The following is a 24,761-nucleotide window of genomic DNA, read 5'->3' as shown; positions in this document are numbered from 1 at the left end:
TTCTGCATAGTCCGATGAAGGCCCTGAGCTCAAATCATTGACTGCTTATCCATTTCCATAGCTAGTGGCTGACACGTTGAGTTCTGCCAGCATCTTCTGTGTGTTGCTCGATGTTGTTTTACCTTGCTGCCTTCTCTCACAGTGACAGCTTTCTTCAACCTACCAATGCATCTCCACCATGGCCTAAAACTTTATTAGTTCCTATTTTCTCTTAGCCTGGCACCGTCCAGCAGACATGAAGATCAAGTGATGGAGAGTAGCTAAACCGGCATCACAGTTATAGAGAGCATAATGCGATGAATCTCAACAACTCAATGACTGGGGATGCGTAGGTTGCTTTTATATTTCCTCTCCTCTTCCTTCTCTGCTTCAATATTTTCTGATCATGTTTTCTATTCTCTCATCGTATGGCTTAGAAGTTCCCTATCTTATTGATAATAAAAGCCCCACATGTTCATACTCAACAAGATAAGTACCTCCTTAAAACAACTTGTAACACCAATGACCATTCCATTTAGGGAACAAGAGCTCTGTCCAGGATGCCCTGGGAGTGCTAGCAGCACAATAGCTGGGACAGTTGACATGTTGAGTCTAAATCTTGTATTTATTTCCTGATTTGGTTTAAAAATTCCAAAATGGATCATTGTAATCTTTGTCCAACCTCCTGTCCAGCCCCAGACGGGGGGTGGGGGGTGGGTGCATGATGTGGATGACAACTAGGATGATTAGTAGTCAGATACGAGTCCCTTGGTTAACAGGATCATGACAAGATTGTGGAAGCAGCTGTTGCTGGGGTGGACCAGGGTTAGAGTTGGAGGCTTTGGCAAGAACAGGCAAAAGCTAAGAGTGTTGGGTCATTTGGAATCACTTTCTTGATTGTAAAGCTTAAGTTCAAGAAGTTAGAGACAAAGATATTACAAGCTCAGTGAGAAGAGGCTGAGAAAGTTACCTAGCTAACTTAAGAGATTCAAAGAGATAGAACAGGTTAGCTGTTTTCTGCTGTGGTCTGTAAATCCTTAGTCCTTAAATTAGTGTAGGCAGTATGATAAGTAAGGTGGAGGAAAGCTCCTCCTGTAAGATGCGGGATTTCAGGGATCCTAGCAATCTCCCTGTTGACTACATCTGCAGAAAGTGCACCCACTTCAGCTCCTGACTGGCAGGGTAAGGAGCTGGAGCTGGATGTACTCAAGACCATCTGTAGGGCTTAAAACCTCAGAGGTGAAACTTTTACTGAGATGGTCACATCAAGAGGGCAGGGCTCACCAAGCTATTCCCCTCAGCAGCAAGTACACCCCTGTGGCACAACAGCGGCAGCCAGATCAGTGGCATGGTGGCTGGCAGGGAAGGGTAAAGTCAGGCACAGCATCAGTGATAGGAGACTCAATAGTTACATGGATGGACAGGAGACCCTGTGGCCGTGAAAGAGATGCCAGGATGATGCGTTGCTTCTCAGGTGCTGGGGTCCAGGTTGTGTCAGGGTAGCAACAGAATACTCTCAAGGGGGAAGGTGGGCACCCAGAGGTCATGGTGCACATTGGTTCCAATGACACAGATAACAAGGGGGAAGAGGTCCTGTGCGGTGAGCATTGGGCTTTAGGAAAGAGGATGAAGAGCAGGACCTCTAGCATATTAATCTCTGGATCACTCCTGGTGCCACATGCTAATCAGGGTAGGAATAGGATGATAGTATAGCTGAATGAGTAGCCGAGGTTTTGGTGCAAGGAGCAGGGTTCCAGGGTCATAGATCATTGGAGCCTCTTCTGGGGCAGGGCGACCTGTACAAGAGGGAGAAGTTGCACCTAATCAGCAGGTGAACTAATATCCTAGCCAGAAACTTTACTCGTGCTATGTGGGAAGCTTTAAAGTAGTATGGCAGGATAATGGGAACCAGAACACCAGGCAAGAAATTAGAGGGATGCAGTGGAAGTTAGATATCAGGGCCAGAAGATATCAGGCAAGAGTAAAGTAATAGATATGATGGGATGGATAGTTCAGTATGTGTATTTTAATGCTAAGAGTATTATGGGTAAAGGTGGTGAATTTAAAACATAGATCAGTATCTGGAACTATGATGTTGTGACCAACACTATGACTTGGTTGAGAGAGCAACAGGAATGGGTGCTTAATGTCCTAGGGTTTTGCTGCTTTAAAAAATATGTTCTAAGAAGTAAGGGGGGGGGGGGTTGTTGCACCACCTATCAAGGACAGTATCACAGCTGTACTCAGAAGGACAGCATGGAAGGCTTGTCCACTCAGTCAATATGGGTAGAATTCAAAAATAGGAAGGGTGCAATCACTCTGATGGGATTACACTACTGATCCTTCAATAGCCATTATGACATTGTGGAACAAAGATGCAAGCAAATAAGGAAAGGTTCAAAAACAATAGGGTTGTTGTCATGGGAGACCTCAACTTTCCTAATATAAACTGGAACTTTCTTGGTGCAATAGGTTTAGATGAGGCAGAATTTGTTTTGTGCATCTAGGAGGGTTTGTTTATATCAATATTTAGATAGTCCAACAAGACGAGGGGCTGTACTGGACTTGGTTTTGAGTAATAAGACGAGCCAGGTGAATGACCTTTTAGTGGTAAGCCGTTAAGGGAACAGTAACCGCAACTTCTTAAGTTTTAAGATAGCTATAGATAAGAATAAGGATAAACATGGCCTTCATGGGAGAGTATTATATTGGAGCAGGGCAAATTATGAGAGCATTAGGCAGAAACTGGGGAGTTAATTGGAAACAACTGTGTTAGGGCCAGCCCACACCCGACATAAGCAAGATGTTTAAAGACCAACAACACAGAGTACAGCATAGGTGTGTTCTGGTGAGAAGGACAAGGATAGCAAGGTAAGCGAAACTTTGATGTTGAAAGAGGTGATGAATTCAGTCAAGAAGAGAAAAGTATGTAAAGCTTCGGAAAGTAGAATCAAACAGAGCCCTGGAGGATTATAAAGAAGCCGGAAAAGAACTTAAGAAGGAAACTAGAAAGTCAGGAGGGGGCATGAAAAGTCCATGGTATGAAGGATTAAGGCATTCTATACATCTGTCAAGAGCAAGAGGATAACTTGGAAGAGGGTAGTTATCCCTACAGCCACTCTAGGATAAAGGGGGGAACATTTGTTTGGATGCAGAGGATGTGGGTGAGGCCTTTGGTGAGTATTTTTCATTATTATGTACCAAGGAGAAGGACGTGGAGGATGAGTAGATCATTGCTGCATGTATTGGTCTGCTCAGGTATTTTGAGGTAAGGGAGGAGGAAATGTTAGGTTTTTTTAAATGGCATAAATGTGGATAAATCCTCAGGTTCTGATGGGATACAAGACCATAAGCTACAAGTCTTCAGTTAGGCCACATCTGGAGCATTGAGCACAGTTCTGGTTGCCCTAATATTTACTTATTTATGTACAGTATTTAGAGATACAGGAATAGGCCCTTCCAGCCCACCAAGTCAGACTTCCCAGCAGCCCACCTATTTAACCCTAGCCTAATCACAGGACAATTTACAATGACCTATCAGCTGCTACGTCTTTGGAACGTGGGAGGATACGGAAGCACCCATAGGAAACACCATGCCCTCATGGGAAGAAATTACAAATTTCTTATGGGCTGTTTGGAAATGAACTCTGAACTCCAGTGCCCCAAGTGTGGTAGTGTTACGCTAACCGCTATGGTGCCCTTTAGGGATAAATATAGGAAGGTTGTCAAGGCCCTGGAGTGGGTACAGAACAGGTTTATGAGGATGCTGCCTGGATTAGAGAACATGTGCTATAATGAGAGGCTGAACAAACTTGGATTGCTTTCTGTGAAGCAGTGGAGGCAGAGGGGAGATCTGATAGAGGTTGATAAGCAGCATCGATAGAGTAGATTGATAGCATCTTTCTTCCAGGGCTGAAATACAAGAGGACATGCATTTAAGGTGCGTGGAAGTAATTTCAAAGGAGATTTGAGAGGCAAGTGTTTCTACACAGAGAGTGGTGGTAGAGGCAGATGCATTACAGACTTTTAAGAGATGCTTAGACAGACACATGGATGTGAGGAAAATGGAAAGATATGAACATTTTATAGGCAGAAGAGATCTATTTAGCTGGGCATTTGATTACTAATTTACTTGGTTGGGCATAACATTGTATCCTTTCCTGTGCTGTACTGCTTGATGTTCTATGTTCTAAATGGCCTCAAATCTTCCAACCTGCATTGCTAATTACTGCAGTGATGCACACAGAAGTATTCTGTTTAAACTAGCCCCTTTCTGAAGGAAAGAGGCAATCACTGAGCCTGGAGTTTGGCTATTTCTAAACAACATTCCCGGTAACACACCTTTAACTAATATCATGGTGCTGCTAGCAACCTGTGACATAATCTCTGGAATTAGAATGGTCCTCTTTGAGCTTATAGAGTCCATTATCAACAGTAGTGCACACCACCAGCGGGCATAAGATGAGATATAAGATTTGCTTTATTTGTCACATGTACATCACACATTGAAACATACAGTGAAATGTATTGTTTTGCAACAACGACCAACACAGACCTGAGAATTGTGCTGGTGCAGCCTGCAACTGTTACTATGCTTACGTCACCAACATCAGCATGCCCACAATCTCACTAACCCTAACCACATAGCATTGAGATATGGGAAGAAGCTGGAGCACCTATAGCAAAACCCACACGGATGCCAGGAGAACACACAAACTGATGGCTGGTACTATAAAAGCAATTGGGCTAACTGCTACACTGTCGTGCCAACCTCATAACATTTCGAGCAAGGATTGGGATTGCTGCCAGACGTCTCTTTAGCCTCAAAATTTATGAAGTATATTCCCCACACAAGAGCAAATTTTGAAAGAAAATGTTGGAAATATATAGCAAGCCAGGTAGCAGTTATGCAGAGAAAAACCAAATTAGTGTTTCAGTTTGTTGACCTTTTCTCAGAGCATTTGAAATTATGAAACACTGACCTAATGAAACGTGATGTGTTTCAACTTCTGTGCTTTTTCAGTTTTATTCTTCCTTTGGTTAAGCCTGTACATGTTGTTACTCAGTGGCAGAAACTAATTCAAAGTTCAAAGTAAATTTAAGTCACCATATACAACACCAAGATTCATTTTCTTGCTGGCATACTTAATAAATCTAATAACCATAATAGAATCAATGAAAGGCCACACCAACAGGCAGACAACCGTCTGCAAAAGACAACAGACAATACAAATACAAAAAGAAAGATAAATAAATAAATAATAAATAAATAAGCAATAAATGTCAGGAACATGAAATGAAGAGTCCTTGAAGGTGAGTCCATAGGCTGTGGGAGTGGTTTAGTGATAGGGCAAATGAAGTGGAGTGAAGTTATTGCCTCTCATTCAGGATCCTGATGTGCAAGGGGTAACAACTATTCCTGAGCCTGACTGTGTGAGTCCTGTCTCCTTTACAATACTCACTACTTTTAGCAAGATTTTTCATTCAAGGGCACTGGTATTTCTATACCAGGCTGTGATACAGCCAATCTCCACTTCATATCTACAGAAGTTAGTCAAAGTTACCAATTTCATGCCAAATCTTTGCAAAACCCTAAGGAGGTAGAGGTGCTACTATGCTTTCTTTGTAATTACACTTATGTGCTGGGACAAAGGACAGCTCCTCTCAAGTGATAACACCGAGGAATTTAAAGATGCCGATCCTCTCCCCCTCTGATACACTGATGAGGACTGGCTCCTGTACCTCCAGTATTCTCCTCCTGAAGCAATTAATCAGCTCCTTGGAGTTGCTGAATTTGCTCACAGCACAGATCTTTAGAACTTGGCCACCATCTGGACCAGAAGCTTTCTATGGATTCACTCATCTGAAGGATGCTCTCACATTGGCCTCAGAGACTGAAACCATTATATCACTGGGGCTGTGGGGGATCATGATGATTCCTCCATGTTTTGATGGTCAAAGCAGGCATAGAAGGCATTGAGCTCACCTGGGAACAAAGCCCTGTTTTCAGCTACGTCACTTGATTTCACTTTGTAAGAGGTGATAGCATGCAAGAGCTGCAAGGGTTGTCAAGCATCCTTCATTGATTCAAGTTAAGTCTAGAATTGCCACTTCACTATGAGATGGCTTTCCAGAGATCGTACCTGGACCTCTTGTATCTCTCTTGGTCACCAGAGTTGAATGCCTCTGATCTGGTCCTCAACAGATTATGGATCTCGTGGTTCATCTCGGGCTCTGGATGGAGAAGACTCTGAGTGGTTTTGTGGGGACACACTTGTCTACAACTGTTTTTATAAAGACCATGACAACAGTGGTGATATTCATTCAGATCTACAGGTGAGTTCTTTAACATGGCACAGTCTGCCAAATCAGAGCAATCATATTGGTGCTCCTCTGTCTCCCGTGACCACCTCTTTGTTGTCCTAATCTCTGGAGCCTTGTTCTTTAACCTCTGCTTTTATGAAGGTAGGAGAAGGACACGCATACAGGCAGTTTAGGCATGAAATAGTCGGCATTCCTTATCTTAGAAGAGCAGTGGCCTAGTGTGTTGGGACCTCGGCTCTGCAGGTTATATACTGATGGTAATTAGGCAGGGATTTCTTCAAACAAGCCTGATTGTTTACCTTAGGTTATCTGCAGTTGGAATTTGAGATTTAATGAATATTTTCATTGCCAATTTCAGAAGCCTACCTTCAACATTTTGATCTGAAAGCATCTTCTTTTGATAATGTGCTCTTTGTAGAGTTGAACGACACTCACTTTGTACTGCCAAACAGTAAACTCAGATCAGGATTTACAGGCTAACGGAATTAATCTCTGTAATTCCCTCAATTTACCACCATCACTTTTGGGGAAGATAAGCAGAGCCCCTGCAGAAATGATGTAAACAACTTGCTATTTATGATATTTCTCCAAGGATTCCATTGCAGTAACAGCAGCAGATCAGGGGAACCCCTGCTGAACTCAAGGCAAACGTGTTTATTCAGAATTTAAGTAGAGATTTAGACAAAAACCAAGAACAAAATTTTAAACAAATGTTGTCTAATAAATTAGAAAAACTTCATAAAAATATACTTAAGTAAATTTCAGAATAGCATTTTTCACTTTTTTTGGACTTATATGATTTTTAACTAATGATTGCTTAGAACTTTTATCATGTAATCATAAACACGAGAAAGCCTGCAGGTGCTGGAAAATCAAAGCAACATACACAAAATGCTGGAGGAACTCAGCAGGCCAGGCAGCATCTATGGAAAAGAATAAACAGTCAACGTTTCGGGCTGAGGCCCTTCTTCAGGACTGAAAAGGAAGGGGGAAGATGCCAGAATAAAAAGGAGGGAGGGGAAGGAGGCTAGCTGGAAGGTGATAGGTGAAGCCAGGTGAAGCCAATGTTAAGAGCTGAAGAAGGGTATCAGTGGAAACAACTGTTTATTCATTTCCTTTAATACTGCCTGACCTATTGAGTTCCTCCAGCATTTTGTGTATGTTGCTTTATCGTGCAATTTATGCTTATTTGTTCTATTTAACTAAATTAATATGAAAAGATTTTCACTTAGAGAATTTCTGGATTACATGTGGATTGTAAAGTCTTTGGTTTTTCTCTGTTGAACTAATGCACTACCAGGTTTGATCTCATTCACTGGTTTTCTTTGATGTGTAGCTCACAACTGAATGCCACTTGCCCGAACATCGAACACGTCTGCATGGCTCGTAAATGGTGCAGTTGGTCATCACAGCACTGGTAAGGCCAGTTTTGGCGAAAGCTAAATGTATCTTAAGCCATCGAGTATAAGTCTGAAAATAATTATTTGTAATTCATATTCTGGGTTTGAGCATTTCTGGCATAGCCGGCATCTATCACCCATTTTTATTTGTCCCCAAGAGGAAGCAGAGCCCTTTTGGTTGAACCACTTCACAATGTCTAGTGAAGGCACTCAATCCATTGAGTAGAGAGTTCCAGGATTTAGATCTGGCGACAATCATTAGTTGATGACGTATTTCAAAGTCAATATGGTATGTTACTTGGAAAGAAACTGTTGGCCGTGGTGTACTCAGCTACATTTTGGAAGATACTATCAAAGCAGCCTGGAAAACAGTTACAGCGCATTGTTTTTGTGCAAGTGGTTACTTTGTCCCTGATTATTTCAAGTTTCTTGAGGGTTATTGACATCTCATTCATTCATTAAGTGGATATTATTCCATTATATTGGTGACTTGTGCCATGTAGTGATGGAAAATCCATGGGGCGGCAGATGGAGAGTTATGAGAATCTTCTTGTCAAAACGTGCCTCTTGTAACAGTCACAATAACCACACATCAATGACAAGAATACTTCTAGCTTCAAACCCAATTCTTGTCCACCCCCAATCTGACCATCACCTCAGCAGCCTATTGTAACCACCCAATATGACTCTACATAAACCATTCAACCCAACTAATGCCAAGTTTCTTTCTCTCAGACCCTCTTGTTTGCAACTTTCCCTTTCCCCTTGCAAGCTCAACCTGGCCCCCTATCCTTCTTGTGCTCTTTTCATTGGGTAAGTGCATAAAGGAAGTTTTTCATGCAAAAAGTACAATGCTTGATCTGCAGACTGTGGTGTCTTGGATCTTGTGGTACAGAATAAGGGAGCAACACACTTGCTGCACACCATTTATTTAATGCAACATCCCAAATGTCAAAAGAAAACATTAATGTTAATATACCTTATTCTGCAAGTGTGAAATTCAACAGTATCTAACCCAGTGTCTGTATTTCAAAATTTCTATTACTGCCTTTCCAAGCTCACATCAAAAAATGAGCAATGCTTCATGATTAATGAAGACTTAGTCCAAACAAGTAGAAGAAATCATTACGTCCAACTGTAAGAGTATAAAGGCAAACAGACAGATGGAAAAATAATTTTAACAGAAAGCCATTTTTATCCACTTTTCACCCTTTTTAATATAAATGTGTCAGATATTTAGGTATAACAGAATTATTCAGGGCAAAAGAGGATCTGTTAAGTTATATGAAAAGCTCAACAACTTATGGTAGGAAGCCAACATGATCAGTGATTCATCTATAATTGCTACTTGGGAAATAAATTAATATATGAAGAAAGATGATTAAATATCCTTGCCAAGGAGTCAATTATACAGCATAGAAACAGGCCATTTAGGCTAACTTGTCCATGCTAAGGTGATGCCTCAGGAAGGGTAGCAATCATCATGTAGGAGCTCACCATCTGGGACAAATACCTACAGATGTGTGTTGGAGAGTATAGTGAATGGTTGCGTCATGGCCTGGTATGGAAACACCAATGACCTTGTTCAGAAAAGCCTACAAAAAGTAGTGGATAAGGCCCAGTCCATTACAGGTAAAGCCCTCCCATCCATTGAGCACATCTACACGAAGCACTGTCATAGGAAAGCAGTATCCATCATCAGAGACCCCCATAATCCGGTCCATGCTCTCTTCTTGTTGCTGCCATCAAGAAGAAGGTATAGGCACCTCAGGACCAACACCACCAGGTTTAAGAATAGTTATTACCTCTCAGCCATAAGGCTCTTGAACCAGGGAATAACTTCATTCAACTACAGCTTCCTGTAGAAGTAGTAGAGGCCAGTTCAGTTGTGTCATTTAAGGTAAAATTGGATAGGTATATGGACAGGAAAGGAGTGGAGGGTTATGGGCTGAGTGCGGGTAGGCGGGACTAGGTGAGATTAAGGGTTCGGCACGGACTAGGAGGGCCAAGATGGCCTGTTTCCGTGCTGTGATTGTTATATGGTTATATGGTTATAACTTCACTTGCCCCATCACTAAACTGTTCCCACAACTTTTGGACTCACTTTCAAAGACTCTTCGTCTCATGTTCTTGATATTTAATTCTTATTTATTTCTTATTATTTTTTTCTCTTTCTCACTGTATTTACACAGTTTGTTAGGTGTTTTGCACATTGATTGTTGCCTATCCTGTTGGGCATGGGTTTTCATTGATTTTATTTTGTTTTCTGTATTCAGGGTATGAATGAAAATGAAAAGAGCACAAGAAGGATAGGGGTCCAGATTCACATCAATGTGGGCAATTTATAAAATTAGTTGAAATTTTGAAAAAAACAGAGATAGTGTTCATGGGTTTCATGGACCATTCTAAAATCTGATGACAGAGGGGATGAATTAAGTATTGATCTTCAGGCTCCAGTCCCTCCACCCTGAGGGTAATAACAAGAAGATGGTATGTTCAAAGTTCAAAGCAAGTTTATTATCAAAGTACGTATGTGTCACCATATACTACCCTGAGATTCATTGTTTTCTGTATTGCTGAGATTGCCCACATTGATGTGAATCTGGACCCCTATCCTTCTTGTGCTCTTTTCATTGGGTAAGTGCATAAAGGAAGTTTTTCATGCAAAAAGTAAAATCTCAGGGTAGTATATGGTGACACATATGTACTTAGATAATAAACTTACTTTGAACATACCATCTTCTTGTTATTACCCTCAGGGTGGAGGGACTAGAGCCTGAAGATCAATACTTAATTCAGGTACAGCTTCATCCCCTCTGTCATCAGATTTTAGAATGGTCCATGAAACCCATGAACACTATCTCTGTTTTTTCAAAACTTCAGGTAATTTTATAAATCTTCAGATTCTCCTTTACCTTACTTTCTAAATCTATCTCATGTCCCCTTTTTGCTTCTTGTGTGCACCCCAATATCCCTCACACTCAAGGGCTTTACTTGATTCCTGCTGCCTGTACCTGACCTAAACCTCAATCATTTTCCTGATCAGAACCTCCCCCAATATCCAGCACTGTATCAATTTCACTTGCTCCATCATTGAAATATTCCCTCAAGCTATGGACTCACTTTCAATGGCTCTTCATCTTGCGTTCTCAATATTTATTGATTACTTGTTTATTATTATTTCTTTCTATTTGTATTTGCTGAGTTTGTTGTCTCTTGGACAGTGATTGAATGTCCACGTTGGTGTGGTCTTGCAAGGATTCTATAATGGTTTTATTGTGTATGTTCACAAGAAAATGAATCTCAGGGTTGTATATTGTAAATATATTTATATATTTTGATAATATTTTCATTTTGAACTTTGAACCAGAGTTTCCTAATCCTACCAACCTTGCCTTTCACTCCAACGGGAACTTGTTGGCTCGAAATTCTCTCTATCTTTCTCACGGTATTGGGCTGAAGGGGTGTTGTTTGAGTATTACATTCAGTGAAAACTGTTTAAGAGACTCAAGGCAAAGAAGTGAGATTGAGTCTGTGATGGATTTAAGCTCTCTGTGACCTATGCAAACTAAATTGAGGTGGCAGTCGATGTTTCAGGTTGAGACCCTTCATCGGTACAGCATTAATACTCAAACAACACCCCTTCTTCCAACGCAGCATATTACAACTTAAGTTTAACAATTTCAGATAATCAGCCATTTCAGCCTTTGGTCTCACAGTTCCTATGTCTAGATCTCTCTCTCTCTGGTAATTACAGATTTCATTGGCCTCCTGATATGTAAACCTTAAACATAACTTTGGGTATTGACTGCCCCTCATTATCCTTTACTTGCTGTCAATACTGTGACTAATGTCATTTCAGCTCTCCCGTTTTCCACACGAGCACTGACCTTCCTTTTTGTTCTCCTGTATCTGCTATCTTTCCACCTCAAAACCTGCTTGATTTTTTGATTTGTTCAAGATTGTTGATCTGCAATAGTAGCTCTCCACTGATGTTACCTGAACTGCTAAACATTTCCAGATTTGTTTTTCTTTGCTTTTTTTCCAGGGATCACCAATCTAAGGAAAACTAGATGCCTTTACAAAAAAGTAAATAGTGAATAATTTATAAAGGTGGGTGGTTTCAGGTGTTGGTGAATGTATGCACATGCACATTCAATTCTAGCATGGACAGAGCAGCGTCTGATTGGCAGGAGGCAAAGAGTGGGAATAAAGGGAGCCTTTTCTGATTGGCTGCCAGTGATGAGTGGTGCTCCGGGGGGCCTGAGTTGGGACTGATTCTTCTTACGTTACATGTCAATGATTTGGATGAAGGAATTGACGGCTTTGTTGCAAAATTTGTAGACAATTTTAAGATAGGTGAACGGGCAGGTAGTTTTGAGTAAGTAGAGAGGTCACAGAAGGACTTGGACATTAGGGGAATGGGCAAAGAAGTGGTAGATGGAATACAATGACGGGAAATGGATGGTCGTACACGTTGGTAGAAGAAATGAAAGGGTTGACTAAATACAAAAAACTGAGTGCAAAGAGACTTGGGAGTCCTTGTGCAGGATTCCCTAATGGTTAATTGCAGATAGTGCCTGTGGTGAGGAAGGCAAATGTGATGTTAGCATTCATTTCACGAGGACTAGAATATAAAAGCAAGGATGTAATGTTGAAACTTTATAAAGCACTGGTGAGGCCTTATTTGGAGTATTGTGAGCAGTTTTGGGCTACTTATCCAAGACAGAATGTGCAGATACTGGAGAGGGTTCAAAGGAGGTTGACGAAAATGATTCCAGGATTAAACGGCTTGTCATATGAAGAGTGTTTCACAGCTCTGGGCCTGTATTCACTAGAATTCAGACGAATGAGGGGTGACCTAATTGAAACCTATCAAATGGTGAAAGGCCTTGATAGAGCGGATATCGAGAGATTGTTTCCTATGGTGGGAGGGTCTAAGACCAGAGGATGCGGCCTCAGGATAAAGGGTATCCTTTTAGAATGAAAATGAAGAGGTTTTTCTTAAGCTGGAGCATGGTGAATCTGTGGAATTCATTGCCACAGACAGCTGTGGAGGCCAATTCTTTATATATGTTTGTATATTTAAGGCAGAAGTTGATAGATTCTTGATTGTTCGGGGCATGCAGGGTTATGGGTGGATGGCAGGAGATTGGAGCTGAGAGGAAAATTAAATCAGCAACGATAAAAAGGCAGAGCACAGTTGATGGGCCAAATGGTCTAATTCTGCTCCTATATCTTATGGGCTTAGGACCTCATGCACAGGAGAGTGAGTAGATCACTAAGCAAATGAAGGATGAGTGGAAAAAGAAATGCAAACTTCATCTTGGCCCTCTTCCTCCAGCTTCCTGAAACTGAAGGCACAGTGCTAGAAAAGCCTAAAATTAGAGGCTTTCCTACTGCTTAATCCTTTGGCCTGAATATAGAGGAGCAATGATGAGAAGCTTAAGTTTGAACATTATGAAAAGAATGAAAGCAAAATATAAGCCCTTCAACACAGTTTGTCTGTGAGTCAGTAGACATGTATCATGCAGGTTGCTTTTGTTGTATTTTGAGCTTACCTTTCAAAATGTTAACAAAGGATTAGTTTCAGTTTGATGTGGCAGGAATAACATGTGTCCTGCTGTTATATAGGAATGACGTGAGGCTTTGATAGATTGGTATTGGAGTACTTAGTATGCTGCCTCAATCGTGGCTTAACTGAGTGAGAGGAAACGCATTGTGGCATCCATAATTTTTCCATATATTTAATATAATGAACAGTCAGTTGCAATTGGCAAACTTCCATAGGCAGTTCAATGATTTTGCATTTGTGAACACGTCCTTAGTCTGTTGAAAGCCACATAATCTGTCCGCTAGCTTGAGTCAAGGATTATTTTATTGTATTTGGTTTGTTTTACTAAAAGTAGATATTATGTCTAGATATGAAAAAAATCCTGGTATTTTCCAGATAGCCCAGCAACCATTTACAAGAGATGGAAGAACATCTTTGGGATTAACCACCTGAATGAACTAGCTTCCCAGATATAATTTTAATCAAATTTCTTTTAATCCTATTAGCTTGAAACAAGGGCATAGTAGCGATTTATTCAAGGTATATTAATTTAGCACTGATGTAACATCTTAATACTCCAATATGACGGCTTGGATTTCCGGCTAATTTTAGCTGGCCGAACGTAGGAGGCAAGATGAAAATATAGTAAAGACATTCTGAAGTCTCGCAAAAATACTGACATTATGGCATTATCCACTTCCAGAATTTTCTAGCGAATATGACAATTGGTATTGAATACAATTAAAGTGGACATTCTGATATGTAAAGTTCAATGCTGGAATATGTACCCTGTCATAGTTCTCATCATCAAACCTTTGTAAAGCCGGATGACAGCTATGTCATGTTGCTACTATTGTACATCATTCTCAAGGTTGCCAGGGGTTAATAATTAAAATACTACCTTGCCAGGTACACTTAATTGCAGGAGGCAATAGATTTATTTTATTATCACATTTCAGGTTTTTTTCCTGCTGAAACAGTGTTCAGAGCAGCACATGTTACAGCTGACGAGTTCTCTCTTAAAGCCTAGGATGAATGATCACAAAAACCTGACCCCAATAATCTGCTGGAAAGAGCATTTAAGGAAACTGACAGGTAGAAATCCAACAGTGACCCCACTGCTTGCACTAAGCCTCTCCCTACTGCTGGAGCTGCATTGATTTCAGGTACGATTTCCAGCCCTGACATGCTCTCCAAGGAAAGCACTGACAGCCTCAGGACTGTGCCGTGCACGTTTACATGAGAAGAACCATAACTAAAAGGGATAAAATAGCATGAGAGAAAAATACTTTTTAGCAGGTTTTCCACAGGTTATAAATGTTCAAAGTATATGCAGCCACATCTGGGAAAAAGGCAAAATGGATTTGCTGGCTACTGTGGAGCTGCAGGATCTTTGGCTGTGTGGGAACTTGCTTCACAACAATATTATTGTATCTTGCAGAGAAATACAAATGGTTAAATTGAACATTCTGAGTTAACTACATGATGCCCTTAGTTGACTTCTTTTTTTTATTCAAATAAATTGCTGGATACATGGGGTGGGGCATTTCCCACTTGCGAATTGTTCTCAGGAAGGAGGGAATCCCTGTAGTAACCTGAAATAACAAAACAACCAGGAATTCTTTTACAAATCACATACTTTAGTGTAATTCATTGTTGACTTGAGACAAAAGACATATTTTCAAACACAAATCTTGCAGAGTAAGAGCAAAACAAGTACTGTCTGGGTGTCAGTGAGACATAAATGTACAAATTCGTCCAGTTAAGTCCTGGGACTAATAAAAGAACAGAAAAAGGATGAAGATCCTCAAGAGTCAGGCAGCCTCTGTGGAGACAAGAACAAGCTGATGATCTTTCATTATAAAATACAAGAGTGTGTTTACGTCAAAGAGAAGAAGAGGGGTGAGAGAACAAAGAACACGTCTTTGAATATCCAACTGTTTTATTATTACTCAGATACTAATCTAGAGTTGGTCTACATTTTGCAACTTGCAATCTCCTATAATATCTAATTTCTTTATGAATCATTATGCTGGAATGAAATGTGAGCTGAAAACAAGCTTAGAGCACATCATATTAAGTGAACTGCATTTGAATTACAAAGTAATCTTTTACTGTATGTTTGAACTAAAAGACTGTCATTTACTTGAGTCTATAGTAACAGGATTTGATTTTTGATTTTCTCCCACTCTACAGATGTGCAGCAATAAGAATTTCTGTTTGTCATCTATCATTACTTGGAATGAAATGGTGTAGAGGATTTTGAGTCCGAAAGCTGCTAAAGAAATAGAGAAAGTGCTTACACTGTTTCTTGATATCGTATGGAGTGTATCAAATTAGCCGAAGCTGCCTTCCACAATGCTGGGGATAACAGAAAGAAGCTGAGTTGCATCATCTATTTGGTACTTCTGCTGAGCAGAGCTGCGAATACTCCAATATTTTCCTTAACACTCACATGACAGACCTCATCATTTTTGAGACTGTATTCTTGATGTCTCCTTCTTCCATTATCTACTTAATTGGAAAGCAGTTTAGGCCCTGTAATTGATAATATTCAAACCAAAGAGAGATTAAATCTGGGATATTAAAGAAATCACAGGATTTGGGAATATGTGGGAAAATGGCTTTAGGGTAGAACATCAGTTGGAATTTTCTGGAAAGGCAGAGAAGCTGAGAGGTCTACTCACATTCTTAATTCTTATATACCTATGGCCTTGTGGGGAATACCAGAACTTTGAGTTTCTGGTGATATTTCTAAGATGGTAATCTCTATGACCTGATGATGATGGTGTCACCATCATATTGTTTAGGGTGGTAGATGGAGCAGGGTGGATAAGCTGCTGAGCAGTGCCCTATAAATCTGGTGGATTGGGAAGAATATGCTGGAGTAGGAAGTGAGCTGGATTTCCATCAGAATTCTGAAGCACTCCAATATGACTTTGATATTCAGGATGATAGGTCCCTCCATTTGTGAGTACAAAGGTGCCATGACAAATAAAAACTCTTATTGCTCTGCAAACAGCACAGAGTTGGTGCCAGTGTAGATAGCAGACCAAGTTAACGGTTTAACTTAATCTTTGAATTTCTTTTTCATGTGATGCTTGGAGTCAGAATTAGGTCTTTCACTGAAATATATTGTGAAATGCAATTATGGACATAAAATGCACTATAAATTATAATAAGAAACCTGATAGTGGAGAAGAAGAAGCTGTTCCTGAAACATTGAGTGTGTGTCTTTGGGCTCCTGTGCTTCCTCGTTGATGGTAGTAATACTAAAGGGCATGTCCTGGGTGGCAAAGGTCCTTAATGCTGCTGAACTAACAGAGACTGTATAACAATCAGGCCAGGATTAATCAGAGACCACTGTGGCATCCACAAAGAAGTATTTACTTTGACAGGGAGATGCATTTACATTGATTAGTCAGAATGTAAACTTCTCTCTCCATAGATGCTGCCTGATCTGCTATTTTCAGCATGCTTTAAGTTAATTTTTTAGCAATTATTGTATTTTTGGATGAGTCAGTAATGACGCCATCAATTGTGAAAAACATATTCCACATATTGTACATCTTGCACTGTTTTCTAGAAATGTTACAATGCTATCCATAGAGGAAGGTGATTTCAGGACATAGCTTTTATCTTTTACTATTTTCTTTTGGGGCAGATATTGAAGACTGCCAGTGAAGATTTCAGGACCTACTTTTGCTGCTACTTCTTTCATTTGTTGCACTAGCGATAACAAAGGGAGGGAAAGACGAGGCTATGGAGAGAATTGATCATTTCTGTGTTTAAACATACCCACGACTGCCAGCTGTGCTTTCAGTTTAACCAGATGCCAATATCAGTCAGCAAACACAGAAGTCATATATGATCAGGAATTTTCCACAACCTGGAATGCTTTGTTTGAGCTCAGTTTAAAATGAACAAAGGCATGCGTAAGGTTTTTCAGCAGCAAACAGTCCTAGTTATGGTAAAGATATGTGCCCGCATTTTATCATTGTGGTTGCATACAGCATAGTTTCACTGAGGTAGGGGAGTACAAATGGAACATGAATATAATGATTTCATTGTTCCCAATATTTAATCCAGGAAACTGCTGCTCAATCTTGGCAGATGAACAATCTGTAATTGAATGGGGTTGAAAAGGGGCTACTGAGGTAGGGCCAGGTGTTTTCATGTGGAAGCTGTATTTTCAGATAGCAATGCAAATTCACAGGGGCCACAAATAGACCCCAAAGAAACAAAGAAGGGAACGTTGTTGGCTTGAGAAGAGTACTTTTCCCTGGCCATGAATGGATCGATAAGAATGAAACTAGTCTAGCAAGGTCTCATCAAAATTGAAAAGAATGGAAATGCATTGTAGAAGGATGATGTGGTCAACTTCTTCAAATGCTTCAGACAGGTTAAGAACTAGAGGAGAGAGATTACATTCGTTACAATAGCACCGGATGTCATCAGTGATTTTGTTCAGTGGAATGCTCGGTAGATAAATGACTGAAGTGATATGAACCAGCAGTTTCATCTAAGATGTGCATGTATTTGGAGGATCCACAACATCCATGGATAATAATTTTGGAAAGATGGAGGGACAAGGGATAGTTATTTAAGGAGACAATCTCTCAGAAGTAACAGCATGAATGTAGGATCAGAAATGCATTATAGGGTTGAATAGGATGTTAAATTGAAAATTGGTAAAATATTTAGGTTTTTTACAATCTCTGAGCTTATTGCATTCATTCATTAATGACAACTTTTAATCATCAGAATTAAAACAAACAAAATAATTAAAATACTTAAACATGTATTATACCTAATACTTAAACATCTGCAAACTCTGGAATCAAACCCCCACTATGCTATCCATTGGCAGTTGCCAGGACTGGAGAGATAAGTGGAACATTTGCATAAAAGGCTTCACTCATCTTCTGCTGCCTGCCCGACCTCACATCATTGAGTTGTCCCGTACACTCAGAGAGCATTGAGTCCATTACCCAGTGGTATCTGTATGCTTTTTTTTCTCCTTATCTCTCCAACTGATCTGTAATACCGTTCCAGATAAAGAATTTTGCCAGATTTCAGCCAGTCACTAAGGTGTAAACATTTAAGAATTGCTAACAGCAGTCATCTCAAAGCTGACATCCTTCAGTGTTCTGCTGCAAACAGGCTAGGGGCATTATTGTCAAAAGAGTTCACTTCAATCTGCCATTATTGTTTTATGTGCCTTATCAACATTTGGAAGATTTATTGTTGTTTCTTTCAAAGGAGATTCTTAGAATGTTTTGTCATTATATAAGGGTTTGATAAATTATTTGACCAGTCTTTCACATAGAGAATGAAGAAGGGTGATGGGCAGAGTTGGTTTGCAGTACAGATACTGTTAAAGTGTGGAGAGACTTCCTGCTGGTTTTCAGGTTAATTAGTTAAATATGTTATGGTAAGCAGTGAGTGAATAATTGTTTCTAGGCTTCTCAGGTTCTTGTGTTGACAGCAAATGCCTCTTTGAGTCATAGAGCACTACACCAGAAAAATAGTCCCTTCTATTCAGCTAATCCATGATGGCCTGGTTTTCTGCTTAGACCATGACCATTCACATCTCTCTCATTCATGTACCTATCAAAATTTCCCTTAAATGTTACAGTTGAATCTGCATCCCCCACTTTCACTCACAGCTCATTCCACACTCACATCACCCACTCAGATTCCTCTTAAATATTTCACTTTATACCCTAGATTTATGACCTCCAGTTCTAGTCTCACCCAACCTGAGGTGAAAAAGCCTGAATACATTGAAATTTTCTATATCCCTCATAATAAATATCTGTGCAGTTCTAGTCACAATATTCCAAATCTGGCCTTGCCAATGACTTACACAACTTCAACATAATATTTCAGGTCCTGTCCTCTTACTTCTCACCTGCCTATCGCCTCCCCCGGGTCCTTTCCTCCTTCCCTTTCTCCTATGGCCCACTCTCCCTCTCCTATCAAATTCCTTCTTCTCCAGCCCTTGACCTTTCTCACCTACCTGGTTTCACATCATCTTCCAGCCAGCCTCCTTCCTCTCTCACCCCCCAGCTTTTTATTCTGGCATCTTGCCTCTTCCTTTTCAGTCCTGAAGAAGGGTCTCAGCCTGAAATATCGACTGTGTATTAATTGCCATAGATGCTGCCTGACCTGCTGAGTTCTTCCAGCATTTCGTTGCTCTGGAATTCCAGCATTTGCAGAATTTCTTGAATTTATCTCAACTGCTGTACCCAATGCCCTGACTAACGAAGACCAATGTGCCAAATGCACTCTTTGCCACCCTATCTACCAGTGTTGCTACTTTCAGGGAATTTTGGATCTATATTCCCAGGTTACATTGTTCTACTGCACATCTTAATGTCCCATCACTCATCCGACCCTGGTTTGTCCTCCCAATGTGTAACAACGTGTTTGCATTCAATTCCACTTGTCATTTTCCTGGCTGATCATTTCACAAGCTTTGATAGCCTTTCTCACTGTCCATTACTCCTCAAATCTTGCAAATCTGTTGATCCAATTTACCACATTATCATGTAAATCATTAACATAGACAATAAACCACATCTGTTATATAGCAAAACAGTACGCAAGAACTTGGCCCCTCTCCCCCAGTCTGGTTCTCCCCACTTTCAGTGAAGATTTATTTGTTGTGTTCCATTGTCTCCAACACTAACTCTTATCTTATAGTAATGTGATCTGTGTTATCCATAGCATAATATAAAAAATGGTAAAATCGTAGATGATTGGAAGCTTGTCCAAAGATACGGAGGAACAGAAGCCAATTGAAATTTGGGCTATGATTGGAGTCAGATGGAATTTAATTCAGTCAAGTGTGAGGTAACTTACTTTAGGAAGTTAAATTCCAGTCGGACATATAGCATAATTGGCAGGGACTATAAAGGTGTTGATGACATGGGGATGCTATTTTGCAATTGAACAAAACATTGGTTAGATTGGACTTAAAGTACCGTGTGCAGTTAAGGTCACCAGCCTTCAGGAAGACTGTGGTACAACGGAGAGGAGATAAACCAGGATGCTGCCTGGTTCATGGGCTGTAGTTAGAAGAAAAGATTGGATAGGCAGGGTTTAGCTTCACTCAGATGTCAGAGGCTGAGTGACAGGTTTTCCATGCAAAAGGTGGTGAATATCTGGAACAAACTACCAGAAGAGGTGGTGGAGCAGATACAATTATAATGTTCAACAGGTTTTTTATGCAGATACTTGAATAGAAAGGATGTGGAAGGATACAGGTCTACTGCAGGGAAATCTGATTTGGATGAGGCAAGAACAAGGAGTCCATTTCTGTGTGGTGCTTTTGTAGGATTCATCTTACTTGGAGTCCAATCAAGACACTGGAACAGCAGCTTCAGGATACTGATGATAATGTGCTCATTCACTTTCGAACTGATCCCATGACCTTTATTTTTGTGCACTGCTTAGACGTCAAGCCATTGCGAAGGAATTGCCTAATGCAGATATAGAAGGGGTAATTCTGCCCTCCCTTAATAACTCCCCTGACATCACAGGATGAGAGGATCATTAATGGACATTGATGAGTACTTTCTGGTTATTTTTTCCTCTTGTCCTCTGACAACTGCATGTGTGCCTGCCAGTGAAGCTCTCTACAAAAGACAACTGCTTCAAGACCAAGAAAATAAGGTATGCACCAATCGATATTGATTAAAAGCAGAGCTTAATACAAATTAACACTGATAATTTTTTTTTACCATAGTGTGTCTATAGATTTGAATAACATCTCCCAGAGCAACCAGGAAGGGACTGGGGAAGAATCGCTTTTGAGTATGGATGGTGCCTAGAAGCTGTACAGTTCTATGAACCAGGGAAAATCTTCAGTAAGCAACACTCCACTACCAACCATCACCTTCCATGCTCTAGCAGATCCAAGTACAGCTACGTCTGCTTACACAGAATATATCACTCCTCCTCCAAGGTAAAGTCCTTCTGTACTAAGTATAGAGGCAACGAAGTCATCCACGATAAGCTCAAAATACTAATCCATTGCAAGCCTAGCAAACAAATCAAGTAGTAATATTTTCCAAGACCATAAGTTTTTACAACCTAAATAATCCAAATATTTGAAAGCAACTGCTCTTTTAGACAATCTTACCGTTATATCAGTATGTTTCTAAAACTAATCCAGTGAGGCTTCACAAACTGGGTTAGCAACTATTCCGTACAGTTAAAATCTATTCCACAGAGTTAAAATCACAATCCTAAAAGCATGATGTTTTCTGGCAATCTTATACTCAATCTGTTGGTTGTACTGTTAAAATTCTATAAACTGTCAGGTTGGATGAAATTAAAATTCGGTTCTGATATATCAAAAGGCTATATATGTTGTCATATAAGATAACATTTTTATTCTAAAGCTATTGGAAATATAGAGATTAATGATCAATGAGAAATAAAAGTGAAAAAAACAAAAAATCAACACCTTTTTAAATGTTCAAATGCCAGCTAACCAAGAAAACATATTCAAATTGTATCTAGCTTTTCACTGATCTACTTAACTACATCAATTAAAATGGCAACAAAAGCACATTTAATTGAAAGTTAAAATGTTTTCTGGTAAAAATATTATTATAAAATTATTAAGGCAGCACAAATACAAAAATAAATTTTCTTTTTCCAATCAAGAGTACATTGCATTTCACTCTGATTTGAGAAAAATGTTCCAGTTTCTAAATGAAAGACCCACAGCTGAAGAAAATAAATTACAAATTGTAACACATCGTACTTTCAACCATCAGCAGTATGGATTTCTGGCAACTGAAATTTAATCATTGCAAAAGATGATTAAAGTTATTTACCTTATAGCCTGATGATTTGATATGAACTCCCCGCTTGGTCAATGTTGACTTCATTCTGATAAAAAATGAACGTTCCAAGGTATTGTCAATATTCAGTAAAGTCGGGCTGGTGGATTCTAGAGTGAGATTTAAAGAAAATATTAATGTTAAGATTTGGTTTGTAAATACTTGGAATTTCTCCTGCAATTAATGTTTCTGTCACCACTCCCTGGCAGTAAAGAAGATGTTGACTGGGTTTTCTGTTCATGGTATATTGTATATTTAACAGACCAATCAATAAATTTGAAAAAGTGTCCCAAAAGAAAAAGGAATGTTATATAAAAAGGATTAGAACATATTTAGGTTGCACAATGTATTCTTCATACAGATTAGAGTCATGATGACACTTAACTTTCCTGATGGAAAGCTTAATTTCTCAGTCGTAATATTTCCCTTTTGTGATAAAATATTACAGCTATAACAGAAATTAGTCAACGTGTACTATATAATATCACAAGTTTAAAGAATAGTTTACAATAAACCAGATATGTACTGACATATTCATTCCAAAAGTGGTAATAATTTGCTGTGGTTGATTCTCGATGATAACTGCAATAATTTTTATCAAAGAGGTCATATATGAGAGATCAATTAAAAATATTAAGGACCATGCACATTTTACTTAAGTATGGAAAGTTTGTTGTGGAATTTAAGAATTTGAAGATTATTTTCATTCTGTAACGCTGTATTATTCCCCAGATTTTTTTTAAAAAAAATTCTTGTTTTAACAAGGCAGTCATTTTGATTTTCAGAAATCTGAATAATTTCCCCTTATTCAAAACTAAACTGGTGCAATGCTAAAAATTTAGTGCTTTCACTTCCACTGATTAAAAAATGAATTACCATAAAATTCTTCTCATCATCTAACATACTATAATGTGCCAACAGCTTTTTAATTTTATTTCATATAGCCTGTAATGCACTATCCAGGCAGAAACTTCAACTGTAAGAGTCTAATTCATCCCTCTAATCCAATCACATCAACCTTATTTTTCTTATCAGAGATTCTCATTTTGAATTAAATGAGCTCATTAGTTTTAATCAAAGCCAGAAAGATCAAAACTTACACTTAAATGCTTCAGATCAGAACTGTCACTCAGCCGTGTAGTTCTATTTTATGAAAGCATAAGATCAGAGCCCTTGGAGCTGTATTTTTTTTCCAAGGAATGCTTATAGTATGAAAATGGCAGATATCTTTGGAATTAAATCAGCTCTTCCCATTTTGGCATGTAGAAAGCTCAGTGACCTGTCGAGCAAAACTACAGCATTGGTGCTTCAGTGAGAGTTGAGAATTAATGACATCTACTTCTGAAATGGGAGTACCCAGTGATTAGCCAATATTAAACTGGGAGGAAGACTTACAATATTTATTCAATTATAGTGAAAACATAAATATGGGTCTTATTCCTGCATGTGCTGTTCATGGTGAACTCTTAGTTCTCCTCTCTTTAGCCATGCTACAGATAGCTGCATGTGCCCGTGCAGCTTGCTGCACTTCAACAATCTGCCAACGTTACCTAGCATAGTTTTCTGTACTGTGCTAGATCTTGTTTTGATTTACCCCAAGGAAACTGAGCTTGCACTCTTTTTCAAGTGAAATTGTTCTAGGAATTTCCACTGGCTGTGAAATCTTGGTGTGAAGTAGCAGCAGTGAAAGTAGCTAGAGCACCAAATAACCAACCGCACAAACACGAAACATCTATATCTGTCCAAACCAACGTAGTGTGGAGGTTTGTGTTTCAATTTATGACCACCATGGAACAATTTTATTCAAATGATGAGCACATCATGAAAGTTTGGTGATTTATGCACTTTTGGACACTGTCCATATCAGAACATCTGATAATTCAATGTCTCACTTTGTCCTTCGGGAGAGAAAATCTGCCATCCTTCACGATTTTCATCACGAAGTAACATGATTGACTCTCACCTGCCCTTTGAAATGGCCAGCTAAGCTACTCAATTGTACTGTAACTATCACGTCACAACAGAAAAATGATTAACCAAGTGAATCACATGGCCTTGAACTAACTTTGATTCATAATGCTTTTCCCCACCCTGCAGAGGCCCCTCATAAATAAATGGAGACCATTGTCCAAAGTGAGAGAGCTGTCCTAAAGATTAGTCAAGCAACAGTCTGTCACAGTTATATTCATAGAACCAGTCTGCTAGACTAAGCAGGAGAATAGATCCACCAGGGAAGAAAGCACAATAATGTACTGTACAAGTGGGAGGAAACAGGACTGGGAGTCAGCAACATTGATTCCAGATCTGATAATATCTCAAGACATAAGGTCAAATTTGAACAAGGATATCTCCTTCTAATTACCTCCTGCCATTTTCCCTCAGCCATAGAACCAGAACTTTTCAGGTTGAGCAAAGCACTGAAATGGGTCAGAACTCTGAATGTAATTTTGCTGGGAAGCTCTGATGATCATCACCATGGGAAGATATTAATTGGCCAAGCTGACTCAGTCCTGAAATTCGTAGCATCTAGACTTGGTCTGCAGAAAGTAATGAGTGAACCTACAAGGAGGATAAACCAATCTGACCTCATTTTCACCTGGTCCATAGCAACATTCTTAGGAATGACCAGCCCACGGTAATGTGAAG

The 24,761-nt window shown here is 39.5% G+C and overlaps 1 protein-coding gene across 6 annotated transcripts in view; it reads right to left on the bottom strand.

Moving 5' to 3' along the window:
- Nucleotides 1–24,761, bottom strand: part of LOC132384850 (neuronal PAS domain-containing protein 3) — a 1,097,971-nt gene that overhangs the window by 44,364 nt on the left and 1,028,846 nt on the right. For all 6 annotated transcript variants that reach the window (XM_059956437.1, XM_059956446.1, XM_059956483.1 and 3 more), the window contains one exon: nucleotides 22,110–22,225. In XM_059956437.1, coding sequence (XP_059812420.1) covers nucleotides 22,110–22,225 — 116 coding nt within the window. The remainder of the gene's footprint in view (nucleotides 1–22,109; nucleotides 22,226–24,761) is intronic.

Source organism: Hypanus sabinus, chromosome 2 (genome assembly GCF_030144855.1).
Source record: "Hypanus sabinus isolate sHypSab1 chromosome 2, sHypSab1.hap1, whole genome shotgun sequence".
NCBI lineage: Eukaryota > Metazoa > Chordata > Chondrichthyes > Myliobatiformes > Dasyatidae > Hypanus > Hypanus sabinus.
Note: the sequence above shows the minus strand (reverse complement) of the source record. Positions and strands in the feature narration are given on the sequence as shown.